Below are 23340 nucleotides of genomic sequence, written 5' to 3'. Positions count from 1 at the left end.
GGCAAGAAATTCCTGGCAATCCCTCCTAAATTATGGATAACTTCCCTAAAAGTCTTCCTTCTGGTCACAAAAGCTACATAGATTTGCCTGTTGTATATTTAGTACAGTATATACAAATTAGGTTTGTCTTTAAGAAAAGGCCTTTTCTTAAAAAAATGTTTTAGAAATAAGCTCTAGGATTCTATTACAATGCCTCAATTAACTGAAATGGGCCTTAACATAGGAATCTTGCCTTTTTCCCATTGAAAGGCTTGTACACATGAGAAGATGCAGCTGGGGCTATGTAGGAAAGCAAGATAGTCAATGGTTATAGCTCACCTATGGCTTCCAAGCAGATCTGAATTAAGTCTACCCCTCCCCTACAGCGAGAACCTCAGAAGACCTCCACTATCTTCTCATGAAAACACTATTGTTAATGCCAAGGATTCTGCAGAGGATGTAATATGCTCAGGTTTAAGTACATAAAGGCATAGATTTATAACCTTAAGGGCAGGAAAAGTGCTGCTTTGTCACGCAGGGTTTGTAGCATGTTGGGATTCCAGTGATACTATATCAACACAATACAAATCAATGCTTCGAGGCTCTGAGTTCACAGTTACAATTATCAACTGAAACTTAGTTTTCTGTCACACTGAACTCTTCTTTGCTTTTCAATTTTAGCACATTCTCTGGCATTTTAATTGCCACAGAAAAAATAACAAGAAGAAACAAAAGCAAGTTCACGTGTAGTAAAATATTTTTTTTGTGCAAAGAAAGGAAATGAGGATTCAGATGGATTCCATCTCTGGAAAACAGCCTGGCAAAGTGACACAGTTTTTTATACATACATCTTCTGGACTAAAACACAGTATGGTAAAGGTACCCACGCCGATAGGCACTCAGTGGATAAAATGTAGCCACAACAAACTTGCCGTTGAATCTCTTCCCAGTCAGTGCTCTTTGGGCAGCTTTGGAATCACCAGCGTGGGCATACTCGACAAAAACCTGGAAAGTAGCAAGTTCATACGTTTATAAACTGAACTCTGGCAACAAACCAGAGTGAGCTAAGAGCAAGAAAAATAGGAAAGGTATACTGGAAACACAATAAAAGATGTGGCGCCAAACTTTCTCTTTTTTTTTTAATCTCACTCCTTTTCCTTCTGGAACAGATTAGCCGTTTTAGTCTTCAACAGCAACTTTACCAACACAAGGCTAAAGGAACCATAGTCCTTTTTTTTTTTAGTAACATGGCATATAAAGGATGGACGATTGCAAGTCATATTCCTTAGATGCCATGTTGATGTTCCTGATGTCTCTTTAAGATACCTTCTGTGGCTAAATTGTGTTCAGTTAACACATATTATCAAATATATTAAATAGGGAAAGATTCTACTACAAATTCATGCTGCTTTAACCTATTTATTACATTGTAATTGGTAATTTTTAAAAAACAGAATTCACGCCTCCAGTTATGGGAGTACTATTAATAGGTATAGGAATACAGAAATAATAGATACAGAAATTTTCCTTTGTCATATCTCCATGTTCTATGAACAAATTATCCCTTTTATATCTCATAAAACCCCCTTTTTCTCATCTTTGTATAATTAAAATCTATTCTTTACTTGGTAGAAAAAGAATGTAGGTAGCAGCGGAGAGCAATTTTCTAAAGAGTGAACTTGTAATATTCTGGAAATCTGGAATTCCTGTATAAAATAAAATAGTGTTTGCTGGGATGTTCAAAACCCTGAGATTTAAAATCAATCTACTGTATTCTCAAGAATGAACATGCCAAGGTTAACAAACATTGCTGCAGATTTTGAAGCCATCCTCCTTAAAAACCTACTGAAGCAAACAATTACAGTTATTTACATTTTTGTTCTTTTTTCTGGTTTTCCCCTATTATGAAAAAAATACTGACAAAAGAGAGGTAAACTGTGTGCTGATAAATAAATGATCACAGCATCACTTGGATACCTGACTAATAATAATAATAATAATAATAATAATAATAATAGTAATAATAATAATAATAATAATAATAATAAAATATATATATATAACTTTATCCACTATCCAGGTACTCACATGTCCTTTTCCTGGACTTTCCTTTGGAACAAATAAGGAAACTATTTGTCCATATTTGGAACATTCTTCCCTTATGTCATCCACTACATCTGGGAAAAAAAACCCAACCAAAATTGAAACTCACAAGAGTCTGGGTATTTTAACTAGACACTATACTAAATACTCTATACAATATTGTTGCAGATCACCACAGGAAGGGCAAAACTAAATTAATACATTAAATGATTATATTTTATATAGTAATATACATAGCATTTCACTTGACATATGAATCAATACTAAGCTTTGTGAACATTTTTTCTACTCTTAACCAGGATATAGTAAAACTGATGCTGAGAGGCTTTCCTTGGCATTTGTCACTTGCCTTGTGTCCTGTTACATTCATATTCTCAGAATGGAAAAGAAGGATTTATAGAAGTGAAGGAAAGTTGGTGTCTCTTGAATACCTTTTTTGATTCAAGTCTCTCTCAGTAAATAACGTGTCATGGTTCCAATAGATCAGGGGTGTCAAACTGCCGGCCCGTGGGCCGGATACGTCATGTGGAAGCCGCACCCACCCCATTGCCGGCAACGGCAAAATCGTCCCGATACGTTATGCAACGTCACGTGACATCACAAGTTTAACATGTCTGCAATAGATGAAACCAGTAAAAGCAGAACTCCAAGGCTAGAGGTTTCCTTAAAGAACATGTTTACTGGCGAACACGTTTATTGGCTACAGAGTATAGGCTTAGTCAAAAGTGAAACCAAGTCTGGAATTCCCTCCAAAGTGTTACAATGTTACAAAGTGGAACTTCCCACCCCAGCACTATGTAATCAACTACGTTCCCCAACAGAATACTTTGGCGGGCTTTCTAACGGAAGGCTCAGCCTGCCAAATTTCCAGGCAGCGATGACCTTGGTTCCCACGGGACAAGATATTGTTTAGGCTAACATTAAAATCACCTATCCCCCCCACCCAGTTATGTGGCAACCTAAAACAAAACAAAATGGCTTCAGCCAGGATCGTTGCAGTGTTGACATTATGGACATCTATGGAAGGGCCATATGTCTGGCTTGCATGCTGTATTCATATTTTGCTTAGAATGCAAAAATATATCAATTATGGTAAGACCCAAACTTGGAGAACTGCACATACAAGTCCCTGCAGAGTCAGAAATTCTACAAATGGTTTCTAAGATTCCTCTGCCTCTGTCAAAATGACTAAAAGTAGCACTGCACAAGCTCCACCCCTTTTATACAAGTGTGCAACCTGGGTATGGTGCTACTCTCATTATTCTGCTCCCTCTGTGATGGCACACCACTTTCCTAAAAAGGCCTGACACACTGAAAAGTTCTAATCAAAAGCAACTTTAATACTCAGATTTTATAAGCCTGGAATATAGATAAAAAGTCATTCCTCCCCCTCCTAGCAACCACCTATATCTCGGAGGCCATAGGATGTTTCAGTTTTTCTTTTCCCATCTAAACACTGACAATTAATGTGATTTGATGTCAAATAACTGTTTCTCAAGAAGCCTCTGAAACTGATGGCACCTTCACACAAGACCTCTGCATCCCTTTAAAATCAGCTATAGACCTGTACAACATTGGCTGGTTCTGAAAAGTAAAGGTGGGTAAAGGAAGTAAAGATCAATCCTTGTTGACCGTGATCACTGTTGTCTTGGCAACAACATGGAGATTTACAGCCTTCTTTTAGAATGTTTTTAATATCACAGTCTAGCCTTTAGATATTTCCTGATCATCTCCCATCCAAACCCAGTTTAACTTTTTACAGTGCTTTTTTTCCTTAGCATTGATGTGCGTTGAGTCAAGTCATGTTTATTTTGCTTGCTATGGTTTTGCTGAACATATAAGTAGCCTGCTTTCCTACTGGCTGGAATTTTTGACATTCATGGGACTTAAGGCAATTAAGTACACATTTACAGGGCAAGTCAGTTCATTACTCTTGAATTTGTAGCTAACTGTGTTCCTTAAAATAATCTCATTCTATCTACAGAGACTCCTGAACTTGGAAATGGCCCAAAGAGTCATTTTTTGTGATAGCATTTGTGCGTATCTTTTTTGTCACTCAATTCATGGCTGTTTGCTTTTAAAATGCTAATTCCAAAACATATAGCTAGTTTATTAAAAGCCTGTGCACATGTCTCCTTGTTATAGTTCTAACTCTCCAAGTAACCAGCTTCACTGTATTTCCCTCCCACTAACTCTTCCTTGCAACTGCTCATAAAGGCATTCATAAATTACTTTATATCAGTTTGGAAAACAGTGAGATGTAAAATGATGAAGGCCTTGGTTTTGGGCCTCATACAGTATACAATAATTATTAAGGATCTGGATAAAATATTTAAAAGGATAATTTCCAAATTTGCAGGCGATACAAAACTTTACAAGAAAAAAGAAAATTCAAGTTGAATAATGATATAGCTACTAAAAAGGCAAATTCTATTTCGGATATAAAACGACAGCATAGAATCCAAATCATGGGAAATGATTGTGTCCCACTTTATTTCTGCTTTGACAAGGCACCACTTGAGTTTGAGGCAGATTAATTTTAAATGGACGTTGGGAATCAACAATGGATCCTGCACTCAAGCTATCTTGCAATGAATTCATCTAGCCTGTAATTATATAATTATATTGCATGGACACGGTCCTAGTGTTTCAGGCAGAAACTTTTGGAGGTGCTATCACACTTGGAAATGCCAGGGGTTAGCAGAGATGGCATTTGACTGCTTTGATAAAAGAAAAAAAAAGCATAAGTACTTTTGTTTCTATTTGGAAACTGCTTGTGGACTGTATGCTTGAGGTGGAAAAAAAATGAAACGTTGATTATGGGCTTCACTGATTAGATAGATCTGTTGTTATAGAAATGGCTAGTTTATACTATTATGTAAAAGTAAAAAGTTGAGGTTTGATGTTACTTCTTATTCTACTGCACTAAAGGGAGTCAGAAGTCAATGCCTTTTCCCCATTTTTCTCTAGAGCAGACATGTCAAACACAAGGCCCGGGGGCCGGATCCGGCCCACGAAGTGGTTTCATGTGGCCCGCGAACCATCCTGGAAACAGTGAGGGAACGGCCCCCACTGCCTTGGCCCTGGCACAGAGACCCTTCTTCTGCCAGAGACCCTCAGATCTGTCCCACTCCTGCCCAGGCCCCCATAGGCACCCTTGATGTGAACGATGTAGAGCTGGCCATGCCCACCCAGTAGGCCATACTCACTCTAGCCACGCCCACCCAGTAGGCCACACCCACCCTGGCCTTACCCACCCGGCCCCTTGAGGGACACCCCTGCTCTAGAGTTTTCCCCTTCCTCTTTTCCTCCTCTACTTTTCCTATTATTTGCTTTTGTATTTTATATTATAAATTAATAAAGAAAAAAATGCCACACTAAAGCCATCTTTGTTTCAAAATAACACACAAAATAAGAAGTGCTCTCTGGATCTAACAAATTTTTCAATACTGCTAGGTAACATCTGCCCAATCCAGCCACTCTAAGGCTTTCTCTAATGCCTTTCCCCTTTGGTCTGAGATATTTTCTTTCAGAAAATCCCTATTCGGAGATAGGAAAACCTTGGGATTTTTTTTTTCTTATTGCTAAAGCTACTTGTTATTTTCTGTTCCCACTTTAGAATATTCTATGGTCTACTTTTAAATAAGGAACTGTTTGAAAAAGAATACCATACAAACCTTCAAATTCTTCTTCGTTTTGAAGAGAAGCATCACTCAAAATATTTAGCAATCTTAGCACTGGAGTGGGAAGCATCACCAAATCTTCAATATGAGGAGCTGTTTAAATAGCACGTAAGTGACAAGATAACCATTAAAACTAATTAGCAAGCACTGCTAGAAGTTTCGGCCTTAATCCTGAGAGTATTCTGTTATCATTGTTTTTTTTAGTCAAATATTTTCACTGTAACTTTCATGGTGAAAATAGGCAAATCAGGTACTAAGGCTAAAAAAGGGCATAAGAAAGCATCAGGTTTTGAGGACCATTTGTTCCCAACAAGCATTGTTTTACTTTTTTCAACTATGGCTTCTCAATGGGCATACAACCAATATATATTATCTCCTAAGCACCCGATATACATTTTGATTGCTTGAAATATAATAACATGCCATAGTCAGAGAACTGAATTGTAATGGAGGGAAAAGCAGGCAGATTCTGAAAATTTCTAGATATGATTATAGTATAAATACTTCCAGTAAACCAAAAAAAATGGTCATATTTTTTATAGTGCCATGCATACACAGTGAGTCAAATTTGAAAACTGGATATCACTTTAATACTGAATTTACTAGAAATGCATGGAAAAAATAAATGGCATAAAATAAATACAAAGAAGTGTTAATTGTTCATAGTTAGCCAAGTTACTGTAATTAAAAGTGTGTTAGATTAGTGTGTTAGTAATAGAAATAGTATTTAGACTTCTCTATCGCCCCATAACTCTTTACAGCACTCTTTCGGTGATTTACAATGTAGAAGACTGATTTGCATTGTTCCCAACAATATGGGTCCTCATTTTACCAACCACAGAAGGATGGAAGGCTGAGTCAACCCTGAGCCCTGTCAAGATTGAATTCCAGGCTGTGGGCAGAGTTAACCTGCACTAATGCACTTTAGCCATATAACCAGGTTCATATAATAAATAATCAAGGATAAATCACCAGTCATTCCTAGTGGGTTTAAAAAGATGGCAAAATGGTTACGACTTACCAAAAGGAATGCTGAAGAAAGGACTACACAAGGCCTCTGCAGCAGTAACTCTTTTTTCTTGGTCATTATGAAGCATGCTGAACAGCAAAAATGTTTTTACTTTCCAGTAAAATTTACAAGAAAACTTCAATATGTTAAACATAGAAAAAATCCCAAGCCAGATTTTTTTCTTTGTCGCCAGTTTCTTTAATGGAAGATGATAAAAAGTAAATTTCTATCAATCTATTTTTACTGTCAGATATTCTCTAGAAATTGAGGGTTTTCCTGGTTTGATTGAATTGTACTACCTTGCATGGAAATTCACAAATGGAATAAAATTCTCTTTTGCAGAAGAGCTTTTCTGTGAGATGAACACTGTGCTGGATAGCCTGATGTCAACAGAGGTATATGTAAATTGTTTCTATGCCTGTAAGGGAGGGGTCCCCAACCTGTGGGCCATGGCCCACTGGGCAGTATGAAAGAATGGCCAGTGCACGCACACATGCGTGCGCACTCACTCCCCCACACTCACGCTACCACCACCCATCCCTCTGGCGCTAGAGCCACCCTCCAAGCGTCCCACTGGTGCTAGCGCCGCCCCGAGCATCCCGCTGACATTAGCGCCGCCCCGTCCCCAAGCATCCCACTGGCACTAGTGCCGCCTTGAGCATCCCGCTGGCGCTAGCCTCACCCTGTCCCCGAGTGTCCCACCAGCACTAGTGCCGCCCTGAGCATCCTGCTGGTGCTAGTATCACCCCACCCCGAGCGTCCCACCAGCACTAGTGCCACCCATAGCATCCCACCAGCACTAGGGCCGCCCCATTTGCAGCATTGGTGCCCGGCAGCCCTGTTTTCATGTGCACATGCGCTCACGTATGGCCATTTGCATGTGTGCATGTGCTTGCACACAGCCATTTGCATGTGGCCGTGCACTCACACGAGGCCCATTTGTGTGGGTGTGTATGGGGCTCATTTTTGCGCATGCATACACGCAGCCAATTTGCATGCACGCCGTAGTGGTTCCTGTCTCTCTTCCCGGATTGCCAAATCAAAAAGGTTGGAGACCTTTGCTGTAAGGTATTTGCCCATCCTCAATATTTTGTGGTGAATCTCTTGGACCTTATGGAGGAGAGAAAGAAGAGTCCATGGGAGCAAGCTGATCTGATTGTTGTTGTTGTTAGTTGCGAAGTCGTGTCCGACCCATCGCGACCCTATGGACAATGTTCCTCCAGGCCTTCCTGTCCTCTACCATCTTCTGGAGTCCATCTAAGCTCACGCCTACTGCTTCAATGACTCCATCCAGCCACCTCATTCTCTGTTGTCCCCTTCTTCTCTTGCCCTCAATCTTTCCCAGCATTAGGCTCTTCTCCAGTGAGTCCTTCCTTCTCATTAGGTGGCCAAAGTATTTGAGTTTTAGCTTCAGGATCTGGCCTTCTAAAGAGCAGTCAGGGTTGATCTCCTCTAGGACTGACCGGTTTGATCGCCTTGCAGTCCAAGGAACTCGCAGGAGTCTTCTCCAGCACCATAGTTCAAAGGCTTCAATTCTTTGGCGCTCAGCCTTTCTTATGGTCCAGCTTTCACTGCCATACATTGCAACTGGGAAGACCATAGCCTTGACTATACGCACTTTTGTTGACAGGGTGATGTCTCTGCTTTTTAGTGTGCTGTCTAGATTTGCCATGGCTTTCCTCCCGAGGAGCAAGCGTCTTTTAATTTCTTGGCTACAGTCCCCATCTGCAGTGATCTTGGAGCCCAGGAAAATAAAATCTGTCACTACCTCCATTTCTTCCCCATCTATTTGCCAGGAATTGAGAGGGCCAGATGCCATGATCTTGGTTTTCTTAATGTTAAGTTTCAACCCAAGTTTTGCACTCTCCTTCTTCACCCGCAACAAGAGGCTCTTTAGTTCTTCTTCACTTTCTGCCATTAGAGTGGTATCATCTGCATATCTTAGGTTGTTGATGTTTCTTCCGGCAATCTTAATTCCAACTTTTGATTCATCTAGCCCTGCCTTTCTCATGATGTGCTCTGCATATAAATTAAATAGGCAAGGCGACAGTATACAGCCTTGCCGGACTCCTTTCCCAATTTTGAACCAATCAGTGGTTCCGTGTCCAGTTCTCACTGTTGCTTCTTGGCCCGCATATAGATTTCTCAAGAGACAAATAAGATGGTCTGGTATGCCCATCTCTTTAAGGACTTGCCAGAGTTTGTTATGATCCACACAATCAAAGGCTTTAGCATAGTCAATGAAGCAAAAGTAGATGTTTTTCTGGAACTCTCTAGCTTTCTCCATGATCCAGCGTATGTTAGCAATTTGATCTCTAGTTCCTCTGCCTCTTTGAAATCCTGCCTGTACTTCTGGTAGTTCTCGATCCACATACTGCTGGAGTCTAGCTTGTAGAATTTTAAGCATAACTTTACTAGCATGAGAAATGAGTGCAATGGTGCGATAGTTTGAACATTCTTTGGCATTGCCTTTCTTTGGAATTGGAATGTAAACTGATCTTTTCCAATCCTGTGGCCACTGTTGTTATTATCTGTCTTATTCTTCCTGTCTCTCCAGGGAGTCTTCCCATAGAGGAAGTAGTTTTTAATAGCTCTGTCTGTAGATGGGGGGAGGGGTAGGAGTTAGTCCAGCTGAGTAAGGTTCTATGGTTGCTGCCAGGTCTACAGTATCCTTTTAAAGATATGATTATCAAAATTATACTTCAAGCACAGTTAAGCTTAGGTTTGTGTAAGGATATCTTAATATTGGCAAATATATTTTCAGTTCCTTTCGTAGTGACTCTTAATATTGCATATACCTATTCTACCAATGTCATACGTTGGGTCAACATGTCGACTCAGTTGTAAGCCCAAGATTTTTCTCCAGCCAGGAATCACCGGCTTAGATCCCATTTTGCTGACAGCTTTTCCTTTCATGAACTATTCTGGTGTCCTGAACTCCATTCTGGTGGATATGATTTAATGATTTAATGTCATTTTGCATTGTGGTTTTGCATTGGCTAAAATCACTGCCGATCCTCCTGGTTGATGTTATCTGCAAATTTGAACAGTGTCTCTTCCGCTCCATCTTCCTAGTAAATTTATTTTTTTCATTATTATTTTTTATTTTATCATGAGAATAAAAAACAGTAAACCCAACAAAATGAAACAAAGCAAAAGCAGACATTCAACCCTAACAACAACAAAAAAGAAAAAAAAAGTGTAAAAAAAAAGGAACGGGGGACCCTAGGGCAGAGGTCTCCAACTTTTCTCGGTTGGCAGACCGGGGGGAAAGGGAGGAAGAAGCATTTTACGCACACACATGCGCGCACACGCACAAACACACACACACACACACACAAAGGCCATGAGCATGTGCAACACAAACAGGGAGGTGCTAGCGCCTGTGTGACATTTGCTAGCATCGCCCCATTTTTGCCACACGGTGCCCTTTCGCCATACGGCATCCCATTTTCACTATACGGTGCCCCGTGTGCGTAGCGGTGGCAGCACTAGCACGAATGGGGGTGAGTGCGCGTACACACATGCGTGCACTGGCCAGCCTGTTCCGTGGCCCGGTGACCAGCAGACCACAGACTGGTAGTGGGCTATAGACCACAGGTTGGGGACCGCAGCCCTAGGGGATCTCACTTGACAATTCCCTCCAAGGTGATTCAAGACATTTTTAGCACCCTTTAGATGTATTTAACTACCTTGCCACGAGGTTTTACAGAGATTAAGGTTCGGGTAGTCCTCGAGCTATGATCGTAATGGAGTTTGCATAAATGGGACAAACATTAAATGAACTGCCTCAACTAATCACCAGCCATCCCTGCTCTCACGGTGCATTTGTGAAACAAACATGTGGGTCATTAAGTGGAACATCAGGTGCTTTAGGCATGGGGGAGATCCTGGGAGGCCTAGTGCAGGCACAAGCCCACCTGCCTCAAGCCTCCCAAGGCCTCTCCCAACTCAATATACCCCATGCTCCACTTCCCATACCTTGGACCGCTGACAGGTGTACCTGCTGCAGAGCTGATTGTTTTGCCAGTGAGAAATAATGAGAAAGGAAAATGCTGGGTGTGCCTGCTTTTCCTAGTTCTGTCGCTGCCCTTCCTCCTGCCATGGGTCCCTGCCTTTCTGGGACAAAAAAAGGAGTTTTCTGCCCCAATCAGCTGGCCGTAGGGGCAAACCTTCTCCCGGTTCTTGCTAGGATTTGGGAAAGCTGCAAAGACGGCAACTTCACAAGGAGCTTCCCAAAACCTTTCCTCTGTTTTAACCCCCTCCCTCCAGCAGAAAGACACTTTTTTTTTCAATAAAGAAAGCAAAAAAGCTGTGAGGGACAGAGTTTTTCATCTTCCCCCTCCCTCCTCCACATTAGCTGCTAAAACTAAACTCTCTACCTCTTACCTCCAATCTCTATCCCTTTCAAAAAACCTCATTCACTAAATTACGTACTGCATGCCTGGAAAGAGGATAATAAAATCTGAAAGTTTACTTATCTTGACTCCAGGCTGAAGAATAGAAGCAAGCAAGCAAAGAAAATCTTTCTGCAACTTTTTGCCTTGAGGAGCTGAAAAAAAATCAATTCGGTTCAAAACGTTTAGCTGGCTAGAGCACATCACATGCAGCAAATGGGAGAGAGGCTGGGTCCTTGGAAAGTTTCTGCTCTTTGCCTGACTGTCTTTAGGACCCAGCTAGAATTCGCCTTTACAGGACAGCTTCTATTCTGTTTGCTGTGTTGTGTCTAGCCGACTAGACTTTTTGAGCTGAATTTTTTTTCTCTTCAGCTCCTCGAGGCAAAAAGCTGCAGAAAGATTTTCTTTGCTTGCTTGCTTCCTTTTCTCTATTCTTCAACCTGGAGTCAAGTTAAGTAACTTATAGATTTTATCCTCCTCTTTCCAGGCACGCAGTAATTTTTTTGCAAATTAAGTTATTAAAAGTGATAAGAGATTGAGATTGGAGAACAGAGGCAGGGACTTTAGTTCTGCCACCTAATTGGCGGTGGCGGGGGGGGGGGGGAATCAAACTGTCTGTCCCTCCCAGCTTTTTTCATTTTATTTATTGAAGAAATGTGGCTGGGGTTTAACACAAAGGAAAGGTTTTACAAAGGTGATGCTGAAGTTGCCAACTTAGCATGCAAGGTCTAGTTTCCCAAAGCCTACCAAGAGCCAAAAAAAAAAAAGTTTGCAGTCTCTCAATGTCCAGCTGATCAGGGCAGAAAACTCCAAAGGCAGCTGCCATTACCACAAGGAATTGTTGTAGCACTGAAAATGAAAGCTGTTTCCAGGAGGCATGGGGAGCAGACTCAAATGCTGCGGGGTCCCATTGGTTTGGGATGGTGAAAAAAGAGAGGCAGGGGATAGATTGTTGGGGGCAATTAAGCTGACTTTGTAATAATGCCGCTTGGGGGGGGGGGGCGAAAGCCCTAACAAACAGGCATATACATAGAATGAAGGCTACTGCTAAGCTTGTAAGCCGCCCTGAGTCTTCGGAGAAGGGCAGGATATAAATGGAATTAAAATAAAATAAAAATAAATAAATATAGCAGCATCCCTATGGGTGGTTGTAAGGGCTAATGACCATGGGAGTGCTGCAGCTGCTGTAATTTTGAAACAGGGTCATATGTAACTTTGGGGTATCTGTCGTAACTTTGAATCTTCGTTAAGTGACCCATCGTATCTTGAGGAGCTACCTGTATAACTACATCAATAACATTCCTTAAGCCTACCAAATTAGTCAAGATAAAAAAAAATTACCCTGGCGTATCTTACTCCTCACAAACCCAGGTAGGCCCATGGTACCACTAGTGTTCCTTCTCTGATGTGCTGCCTGATACTTAAATACCCCACCAAGTACAAAAGTACTAAATTAATTGAGCTATAGTTTCCAAGGTCCACTTTCATTCCTTTTCTGAATATTGTGATTATGTTTGCTTCTCTCTTTTTAATCTTGCAGAACCTCACCAGGTAGGTCTTGTTTATGTGTGCTAATTTGTTTTATTAGCACAGTTAACAAATCTTACATTGATGTACAAAGATGACAGGGGGATATCACACTGCCACACATCGAGAGTTTTCCATTCCCCTTTTCTAAGTTGTGCCACTCCCGTTAGTATTCCATTACAGGTATTCCTCAACTTATGACCGTAATTGAACCTGAAATTATGATTAAGCTGTGATGGCCATTAAGCAGGTCATCATAATTTGTTACGTATTTTTGCAGCTGTCATTAAGCAAATGCAGCAGTTGTAAAGCAAACACCGTGGTCATTAAGCCAACCCATTTTAGTCAATGGGAGGAGCATTTTTGTTGGAAACTGGAAGAAAATGCTAGTTTCCAGCAAAAAACATTGTAGATCACATGATTGTGGGATGTTGGAAACAGCTGTAAAATGGATATTGCCAAACACCCAAAATGCAATCATTTGAGCATGGGAGGAGGGAAATATGGATGTCACAACTTTGAATCCAGGTCATAAATACCCTTTTTTTTTTGGGGGGGGGGGGGTCTGTGGTAACAGTTATTAAGTGAAGACTATCCATAATGCCCAGCACTGTAGAACTGGAAACTACAGCAAAATGTCCTGAGTTGTATTATTCTCAAGTGCCAAAATTACCATTATTAAATCGTATCTTTTCCCTTGTAGTTAAATTATATCCCCAAAACATCCATTGATGAAGAGCTCTGATTATATTTTCCATGGAAAACTGCAAAACAAAGTGATTACAGTATAGATTTCTGGAAGGACACTTGTATACCAGATTATAAAGGATGTCTTAACAAAATTTGTCATGTATTAATCTTCGAACTGGGTCTTCATTGTCAAGAAAGGAAATTCTTAACAATTGATTCCATATGGTCATGCATATATAGTCCTTATAAAGCAAAACAAAATAAGCAACCTCAAGTAGAAACTTGTGAATATTTTACTGCTCTATTAAAATCCTTTGGGAGGCAACTTTATGTTATTAAAAATGTATTCTAAAACTTTTCAATAAAAAAGAAAAGAAATGAATGGTAGGTCCACTTATGGAAGCTACCAGATAACACATAATATAGCCACAACAGAAAGCCACCATCCCCAGTGACTTTCTCTTTAGTCCTGGTCTTATAAAAGCTTGATTCCAATGAGTTCAGAGCCCAGATACTATCTGCTAGAGCAGACATGTCAAACACAAGGCCCGGGGGCCGGATCCGGCCCGCGAAGTGGTTTCATGTGGCCCGCGAAGCCATCTTGGAAACAGTGAGGGAACGGCCCCCACTGCCTTGGCCCTGGCCCAGAGACCCTCCTTCTGCCAGAGACCCTCAGATCTGTCCCACTCCTGCCCAGGCCCCCATAGGCACCCTTGATGCGAACGATGTAGAGATGGCCACGCCCACCCAGTAGGCCACACCCACTCTAGCCACGCCCACCCAGTAGGCCACGCCCACCCTGGCCATACCCACCCGGCCCCCTGAGGGCAACCGCAATGCTGATGCGGCCCTCAATGAAATTGAGTTTGACACCCCTGTGCTAGAGATACAAGATACAAGCCCAGGGCTTGACAGATTACTTGATGTTGAATAAGTTTTGCTTATTCACTGTACCTTTTTCTTGCGAGACCACCTGCTGCCATTATCAACCTCCCATCGCCCGGTTCGCTCCCACAGAGTCGGCCTCCTCAGGGTGCCGTCAGCTAAGCAATGCCGGCTGGCGACCCCCAGGGGGAGAGCCTTCTCTGTGGGCACACCGACCCTCTGGAACAAACTGCCCCCGGAGCTGCGGATGGCCCCTGACCTTCAGTCCTTCCGCCGTGGCCTGAAGACATGGATGTTTCAACAATTGGGCCTGGACTGACTGTAGTTTTAAATTTGGTTTTATTGGGTCTATTGTTATGTATTTACTTCATTGTTTAAATCTTTTTTAAATTTTGTATTTTATGTTTTTAACTTTTATTGTTGTGAGCCGCCCTGAGTCCTTAGGGAGAAGGGCGGCATATAAATTTAATAAATTCAATTCAATTCAACTGGATGGCTTAACAGTTCTCTCAGGTCTCAGAACTGCTGTCTCTTATGTCACCAGTTTTACTTCTAACACTAGATATATCTTCAATTGCAACTTTTAAACTACTAGGGCATTATCTTTTTTAAACTAAGTCATCTGAAGATTTACAGAAGGCAAAGCTAAACTGCTACCTGAATGAAAACATAGGACATGTAATTTCTAAACTGGTGGACTTATGCATGTGGAATTCCGCTATGAACTTGGCAATGTCACCAATTTAAACTGTCCTGTATCTACACCAACAATAACTAGCAGGCAACGATCCAAGTTATTATTCAGATTCACAATTCTACACTCTTGGCAAAACCAATAATGGGGACAAGCTGTATTTCTGGAACTGATCTTGAACTAAGGACACAACCTTTTGTAAAAGGGACCATTTTATGCTCTTCTTTCAAATAGGGACAGCATACCTTTTGAGGAGGTCTCTGAGGTGATAGACCGGGATAGCAGAATTTATCACACTTTTGTTGGCAAAAATGTGATCAATAAAGGCAGAATTATTTGCCTAGAAGGAGTCAGAAAAGAAAAAAAAGAGAATAAAACAACAATCAACCCCAAAAGGGATTAATTGGGCTGCAACATAGTTGGTTGCTATCCTACTCCCCCAGCCCTCAAAATTTGGATATTTAAAAATCCCCATTGTAATAAATGATAACCAAGCACACTGAATATTTTTTTCCATTCCTACAATTATCTCATTCTATAGCTGCTCAGTCTTCATTCTCTTCAGCAAATACACTATTCTTTTCCAGTGATGAAACCACACAGTGAAGTCACATAGCACAGTAATAGTTTTACTTTTCTGCTCAATCTGCAACACAGAACAATTAGGTTGTTGTTTGGTTGGGGAAAAGTCTTTTTTCTGCAGTAAATGCATTCCCCTCTCACTAACATCTGGTACTATTTAGTGCAGATAGCAAGTGCTAGCTGATCTACCTTGTGTTATTTGATGGCCTTCTGATATTTCCAAAGTCCTATGTCTGGTTTACCACATAATATTGTTATATTCTTCCAAAGGAAATCAATTACCAGGCCAATTAACAGTTGCTCTCAACAAAAGGGCACATAATTGTGTAAGAGGTGTAGGATCCAAAGCTTTATAGCAGATAAGCAAACTTGCTATGGGCAGAAGCATACTTCTTATATTGTTGTTATTTACTATTACTACTATTTTACCTAACAAAGGGAACTACAGGCAGGTGTTCAAGCTCTGACATTACTAGAAGGAACAACTAGGATCCTCTAACCATTTTCCCCATCTTTTTCAGATTTTCAGCAAAGTTTTATATGTATGCTCTATCTCTGCCTCTTTGGCTTCCCTCAAGAAAACCAAAAATTTTAACATTTCATTTGCCCAATAAGGCAGACTGAAGCCAAATAAGACACTTATTTATATCTTTTATAAAATTTGAAAGTTCCTGAAAGTCAACTGCTACAAAAACAGAGATGTTTGGTGGACTGAATTTTTAAAAAATGAACTGAAAAGAAACTCAGAGCTTACCCTCCACTCCTGAGATTGAACAATATGTTTCAATTTCATTCCTGAGAACATCTCCAATAATATTATTCCAAGACTCCAAAGATCAACAGCAGAAGTACATTCAATTCCACCATGGAGTCCAGCCTTGGATAGACAGTTCTGTAGCTCAGCCTCAGGCGCTCGGTATCCATCAGTTTGGATGTATTTCACATCCTAACAAAGATCAAGAATATTTGAGAACTATAAATTCACCAACCAAGATGACACAGAAATAAATGGCTTTTTTTGTGATGCAAATGGTTTCTCAAAGAAAGCTTTTAGAGTCTTCCAAATCAAATCCTAGCCACTGCACAGAGTGTCTACTCTATGCTGTCATTCAACTATATTTTTATTATGTGTATAATTATATTATTCTAAGCAACAAAGAAAATTATAATATTCCAAGGGAACAAAGAATGGATATTCTGATCATACCTGGATAATCATCATGGCATGGAATTTCAATTTAGGGAAATCAAGTGGATTTTCTATTAACATATGATTGATAAAAAATGAATATGAAAATTTGGTAAAGAAACAAAAACTAAGTCTCTCAGCCCCAAAGCTACAGGTTAGTATGCTGGCGGATGGAAAACTGGTTTATCAGAACCAATAATCTATTTTCTTGAAGCACAGGTAGTCCTCAACTTACAACCATTTGTTTAGTGACCATTTGAAGTTAAATGGCACTAAAAAGTGATTTACCGTATATCGTTTTTCACACTTACAATCATTGCAGCAGCCCCATGGTCATGTGATCAAAATTTGGCTGTTTGCCAACTGGCATTTATTTATGACAGTTGCAGTGTCCCAGGGTCATGTAATCAACTTTTGCGACCTTCTGACAAGAAAAGTCAATGGGGAAGCCAGATTCACTTAACAACTGTATTACTAAATTAACAACTGCAGTGATTAACAATTATGTAAAAAAGATTGTAAAATGGGCAAAAAAAACTTAAAACTCATTGCTCAGCAATGGAAATTTTGGGCTCCGTTGTGATCATAAGTCGAGGACTATGTATAAGAGATGGACTGCAAACAGATATCTTAGGATATTGCTACCTGCTTTAGTTCTTTACACTCAGACCTCATATCCTAGAATTTGATAATTATCAAAATGAAAGTAAGAACCAGCATGTACAATTTTTATGATGTTACCTAGTTTGGGTAATGAAATGTCAGCAAGAAAACAACCAAGCTTAGAGAGCCAAGGACCCCTCGTTTTTAATTTCAGCCAAACAGTTTTAATACATGGCTAGAGCAGTGACTAGTGAATCAGCAAATCAGGTTTATTTTTCCATTAAATGACCAGATGTCTAAAGACCTTAGGTCTTCATTTTAAAAAAACAAACCAATTATCAATAGCACAAAATGTAGATATTGACTGAGGATAATCAAGAATAATTTCAGAATATTTTGGTCCTTAAAAGCTAGCATAAACCTTAGTGTCCACATAACTAGTACAGATGAATGCTGCATCTTGACTTTTTTCGTAAAGGATTGAGAATACATTTTAGTAAGTATGCATGAGCACCCCACCACCACCACACAAAAGGTTTATGGAGTTTTTCCTCCAAACAACTTCAGTGTTATATACAAGAGCTGTAAGAAAGTGTCTTTCATTGCAGAAAGAGATTATACGTTCCACAAGCAAGAATCTTTTAACTTTTTGCAAAATTGGAAAAAGACTGGTTTTTGGAGAAACTCTGGCAAACATAAAGATATTACCCTGCAGTTAAATTTAAATGTAAGGGATCTCGTAAAGCACTTAGCTTCACTTTTTACAGTTAATCCTATTTCTTTGATGATTTTCTTGGGTCAACTAACCAACCTGATTCCCCTCCTTGAAGCTAAGACCAAAATCTATGAGCTTGAAGCATTCTTCCTCTGCACTCCATAGAATGTTGCGTGGCTTCAGGTCTGCGTGGACATAACCTTTATGGTGGAGGTATATCAAGGCTTCCAGGACATCACGTGCACAGTGCTGAGTGATCCACATAGAACAGCCACGCTGACTAGAATGCACAAGCAACTCTGACACACTGATATCCAGCAACTCTAATAAAAGGCAATACGATGGACGTTTGGCAGAAGAACAGTTGGTGAACACACTGTACAAGGTTACTGCAAACAAGAAATAAAAAATATTGGTAGGAGTTATAGAATGAAGAAACATCAGTCTGTAGCAATTTTAGTTGATTGTCTCAGTGTTGGAGCAATGTCTCTGCTTAGGAATTCTCCATCTAATTTTGACCTGAAATCCATCCTACTTCCCCAACACTGACTTTAAAAATTATGTGTAGTAAAATGAAAATAAGGACAGAACAATCCTTACATTGCTTACTCTGAATGTGACAACCTACATTACCTTCAGAGTTGAACTACTGTCTACCCTTGATTTTCACTATCCCTGTTATAATTCTGTATGACCTCTAAGACATTTGTAGATGACCTCAACAATATTGAGCTGCAAGTCTCACAATCTGTAAACAGCACACGATACATTAAAGTATTACATGCCATGAATTGAGCAGCACTCCATAGTATAAATATTACTCCTACTAATAAATGCTAAATAAGAAAACTGGCTAGTTCTGTATTTGGAGACAGTTCAATAGCATTGGGAAATAGTTCTGTTAAATGACAAAGGGTATTCTTCTTTAGATTTCATAATAGATGATTGACTAGTTCTTGATGGAAAATATGCCCAGGACAGCAGTATACTTAAGACCAAAAACAGATTGGAGGCAGTTTTAAGATTCAGGCACAGTGCTATTCTCAATGTTGCACAATTAGGCTGCAACATACAGCAATATGTGCTCTTAGTTTCATGTATCTTTTTTGCAACAACAGTCTCATTCTGTCATCTTAGTAGATGCTCATCAATGGATAGGTATGTGATCATCAGAGTACCACTTTGTATGTGCTCTTACAAATGAGATTACAAAAATATCAAGGGACAGAGATAAGCCTTCTACCATATGACAGTCACCATTTCAATATTCCTGACATCTTCATACTAAAATTCTTGTGTCTGTTTGTAACATTCAATTGGACAGTACAGGGCAACAGTTACGCTAAATCAAATGCCCTAACAAGTTACAAAACGCCCAAACCTATGTTCTCTATGAACACTGCAAACATTTAGACATGCCGGGCTACGGTGTCCACAAATAGTTACAACACATTAGATAATCCTGGCTTAGAGTCTGAAGAGATGAGGAATAGCTAAGCTGGTCTAGGAAGCGTGAAACCAGACAGATGGAAAGATGTTAGCTACAAATAAAAACAAAATTATATGCAGAACAAATATGGGACTAAAAAGTTCCATTTAGCTTATGAGTAGATTTTAGTGGGATATTGTTATTGGTACTTTGTTTGTAGTTATGTTAAAGGGGAGTTTTTGGTTAATTGTATATTATGCATAATTTTTATTTAGAATATGATTATTGTAACTATAATCCTGTATTTACCTCTGGGAAGTGGGGGAGGGGAAGTGGGCGGGTTTGGGGTGGGAGGGATTTGGGGATATATTGTAAAATTTTGTTTTTGCAAAACTCTTTAATAAAAAAAAATAAAAAATAAAAACAAAAAACAAAAAAAACTGTACACATACTTTACCTTGCCAACCATATTACTATAAGCAAAATGTCATTAAAGGCAGGGCAATTATTTCACAAAAGCCTCACGTGAAAGCACCCTAAATATGGATCTCAAGGACTTTTCGTCCCCGCTTAAGGACTGAGATGCAATTTACCCTTCGCTTGTGACTCAGCGGGATCAAATTACGGGGGGGGGGGGGGAAACCCCACTTACACTCTGCACAGAGCCTTGGTGGAGCAGTGGGCTAATGCCTCCTTAAGTAACACCAGCTGCCTGCAATTAGTGCAGGTTTGCATCCCACCAGGCTCAAGGTTGACTCAGCCTTCCATCCTTCCGAGGTAGGTAAAATGAGGACCCAGATTGTTGGGGGCAATTAAGCTGACTTTGTAATAATGCCGCTTGGGTGTGTGTGAAAGCCCTAATAAGCAGGCATATACATAGAATGAAGGCTACTGCTAAGCTTGTAAGCCGCCCTGAGTCTTCCGGAGAAGGGCGGGATATAAATGGAATAAAAATAAAAAATAAAAATAATAATAAAATAATGTCTCCTTAAGTAACACCAGCTGCCTGCAATTAGTGCAGGTTCGAGTCCCACCAGGCTCAAGGTTGACTCAGCCTTCCATCCTTCCGAGGTAGGTAAAATGAGGACCCAGATTGTTGGGGGCAATTAAGCTGACTTTGTAATAATGCCGCTTGGGAGGGGTGTATGAAAGCCCTAATAAGCAGGCATATACATAGAATGAAGGCTACTGCTAAGCTTGTAAGCCGCCCTGAGTCTTCGGAGAAGGGCGGGATATAAATGGAATAAAAAATAAAAAATAAATAAATATGTCCCGGAGCCCTTCTCCCCCTTTCCACGCACTACTGCAAGCCCGCATAGCCGTGAAGATCCTGCCCCGCAGCCGCTTCCCAGTCTGACCTCCTCCTGCCCTCCCACCCGCCACCCCCGGTCCCCCCCCCCCCCGCTTCTCACCGATGTTACGGTGGCCTCGCAGCTCCTCCAGCGCGGCGCGCTCGTTGCTGAAGCCGTGGTCGACGTCGCCCCCAAGGGCCAGCAGCCCGGACCTCGGCGGGAGAAACTCCTTGAGGGCGGTCAGTGGGACCCCGGGCTCGCCGAGACAGCGCGCCTGGAAGACAGCGGCGGAAGCCCCGCGACCCAGAAGGGCTTCCACCTGCCACAGCCGACCCAGCGCCTCTACCACCGACGACCCCGCCGCCGCCGCCGCCGCCGCCGCCATCCCGCGGAGACCAAGAGGGCCGGGAAAATGGCAGTCACATCCCCTTCGCGCTGCGGTCCACACCTCGGCGGCCGGGAGCCAGGAGCCGGGAAAGGAGGGCCACTCGCCCCCCCTCCCCTGCCTTCACGACAGCCGGCAGCCAGCTCCGTGACGCCTTGACAGCGCGCCCGCCTTTGCCTCCTCTTGGACCTGCCTCCCGCCGGGAAGCAGCTGAGTTGGCGCAAGCGCAACCAGGAGCCTGGGAAAAGCCTCGGGAGGAGAAAATCGCGGAGCTTTTGTGGAAAGGCTCTGCGAAGTAGCGGTAGATGAGTAGAAGCAGGGCTTTTTTTTTCCTCATAGAAAGCTCAGAACGGAGTTCCGGCACCTTTTTTTTTGGATGGAACCTTGTAGGGTAGGCAAGGCGGGTTGTATGACATGTGTGAGTTCCGGCACCTTTTTCTTTTACAAAAAAAGCACTGCGTAGAACAGGGGTAGGCAACCTCGGCTCTTTTATGACTCGTGGACTTCAACTCCCAGAATTCCTGAGCCAGCTGTGCTGGCTCAGGAATTCTGGGAGTTGAAGTCCACGAGTCATAAAAGAGCCGAGGTTGCCTACCCCTGGCGTAGAAGGTAGTATTTGTAATTTTGGATTAAACCGCGGAGTCCTTGGTGCTTTCTCCAGGGCACGTAGAAGTTACCCAGTTGGGTAACGAAACAGCTGCAAGCGTGCAACCGAATTTGGAGAACACCCAAGGACTTCCCTCCGTAACATTACTTGCAGGCTCCAAGGTATCGGCTAAATGGCCAGCCGAGTCGAGGTGGAGACAAACGTATGCACGAGCGGCCTACTTTGGAAAGTTTCGGTGAATATGCGTAGTTTTACACGAGGAGCAACGGAGAAGGCACAAACATGCTCTGGATTTTTTATATATGTATGTATGTATGTATATATGTATATATGTATATATATATTAAGCTGGCTTAATAAAATGCTGCTTTTCCTTTAAGCAGGCAGCATTCAATAACAACCGCAAAACGTGTGACTGCTACTATAGTGTGCCAGCCATTACATGACATCCAGCAGAACACAGTTAAGGAGGCATAGGATATAAACTGGGAAACCTTAGGTACAAAGTCAGCTAAGTTTGACCTTGGGCCAGTCACTCTCATGCAAATCACTTACAAAACCTTGCCAGGAATTTCCGAAGTACTCTAGTCACTTCCAGTAAAAAAATAAAAAATAAAAATAGATACACAAGAACACACAAAACGATGGAGGCAGAAGCGAAGTCAGGTGACCACCAAAGGGTGAGATGAGAAGGCTGCTTACAGGCTCATCTGGGAATGCTCCCTTCCATTCTAGGCTACTATTTAGATTTCTACCAAGAGCTGCTGGGTGCTGCAGAAGTCTATTGGTGGGCTATTAGACTTGCAATTATAGAAGACTGCTCAGCCGTCAGTATCCTTTAAGGTGTAAATTCCATGGCCCCTCCTAATGCATGAGTAAAATAGTGAAAATTAAATTTTCCCCGCTTTCCAAAGAGCACAGAGAAATCTGGAAGTCACCCTTGGTTGTTTCGTGAAGACAGGAAAGGAAGGAATGAACAACCCCAGGCTTGCAACTCGCTTTCCTTTGCTCATTTAAAACATTAGCTTGGTTCCAAAAGAATGGGCAAGGGACAGAAAGAAGCCAAAAGGGCCTTAGGGAGAGCCAGTTCTACTGTAACTGGGTTTATTATGCGTTTAACCAGAAACAACCCTACATATTTTGGTCCTAGTTTCTTTGATGGTTGCAAGGACTGCAGGAATCTAGTGATAGGTATACTTGATCCCCAACTGTGAATGGTTTAGGTTTCTTTGGGAGCTTCAAGCTGCCCACCAATCTATCCTTGGGTTCCACTTTTTCAACCAGGTCAATCCTAGGACAAGGGGCCATTCCAGGTGCCACTATGAAGGTTAGAGTCTTGGAATGGCTCCCTAAGGTTAAGCCCAGGGGTTCGGTGTTGAAGCTGGCCGGGAAGTTCTCTGTGACAGACCCATTGAGTTGACAAAATGTGATGGGGTTTTTTAACCTCCTTAATTGGACCCCCAGTATCCTTACCAAGGTTGGGCTGATCAGGCACCCGGTGCAGCCTTAGGGCATTTAGGGCCACCCTTTCTTCCTTGCCCAAGATGAACAGTCTTGTGGGCAACATGATT

The 23340-nt window shown here is 41.5% G+C and overlaps 1 protein-coding gene across 1 annotated transcript; it reads right to left on the bottom strand.

The window, feature by feature from the left end:
* Positions 1-718: 718 nt before the first annotated feature.
* UHMK1 (U2AF homology motif kinase 1) lies at positions 719-21516 on the bottom strand. Its single transcript, XM_081322690.1, has 8 exons — positions 20898-21516; positions 18153-18445; positions 16304-16495; positions 15213-15307; positions 6787-6863; positions 5760-5858; positions 2068-2156; positions 719-984 (listed from the first exon to the last, which is right to left on the bottom strand). Exons 1-8 carry the CDS (start codon positions 21160-21162, stop codon positions 838-840), a joined length of 1257 nt encoding a protein of 418 aa, XP_081178816.1. The 5' UTR covers positions 21163-21516; the 3' UTR covers positions 719-837.
* Between the last annotated feature and the right edge of the window lie 1824 nt (positions 21517-23340).

Source organism: Vipera berus (genome assembly GCF_964194415.1).
Source record: "Vipera berus genome assembly, chromosome: 3".
Lineage (NCBI taxonomy): Eukaryota > Metazoa > Chordata > Lepidosauria > Squamata > Viperidae > Vipera > Vipera berus.
This window is presented reverse-complemented; position numbering and strand designations above follow the sequence as displayed.

Excerpts from the sequence above, each read along its gene's own strand:
- UHMK1 (XM_081322690.1), bottom strand. The coding sequence starts at position 21,162 with ATGGCGGCGGCGGCGGCGGCGGCGGCGGGGTCGTCGGTGGTAGAGGCG. Across the intron at positions 18,446-20,897 it reads GCGAGGCCACCGTAACATCG|TAACCTTGTACAGTGTGTTC; the intron begins GTGAGAAGCGGG and ends TCTTGTTTGCAG. Across the intron at positions 985-2,067 it reads AAAGTCCAGGAAAAGGACAT|GTTTTTGTCGAGTATGCCCA; the intron begins GTGAGTACCTGG and ends GCTACTTTCCAG.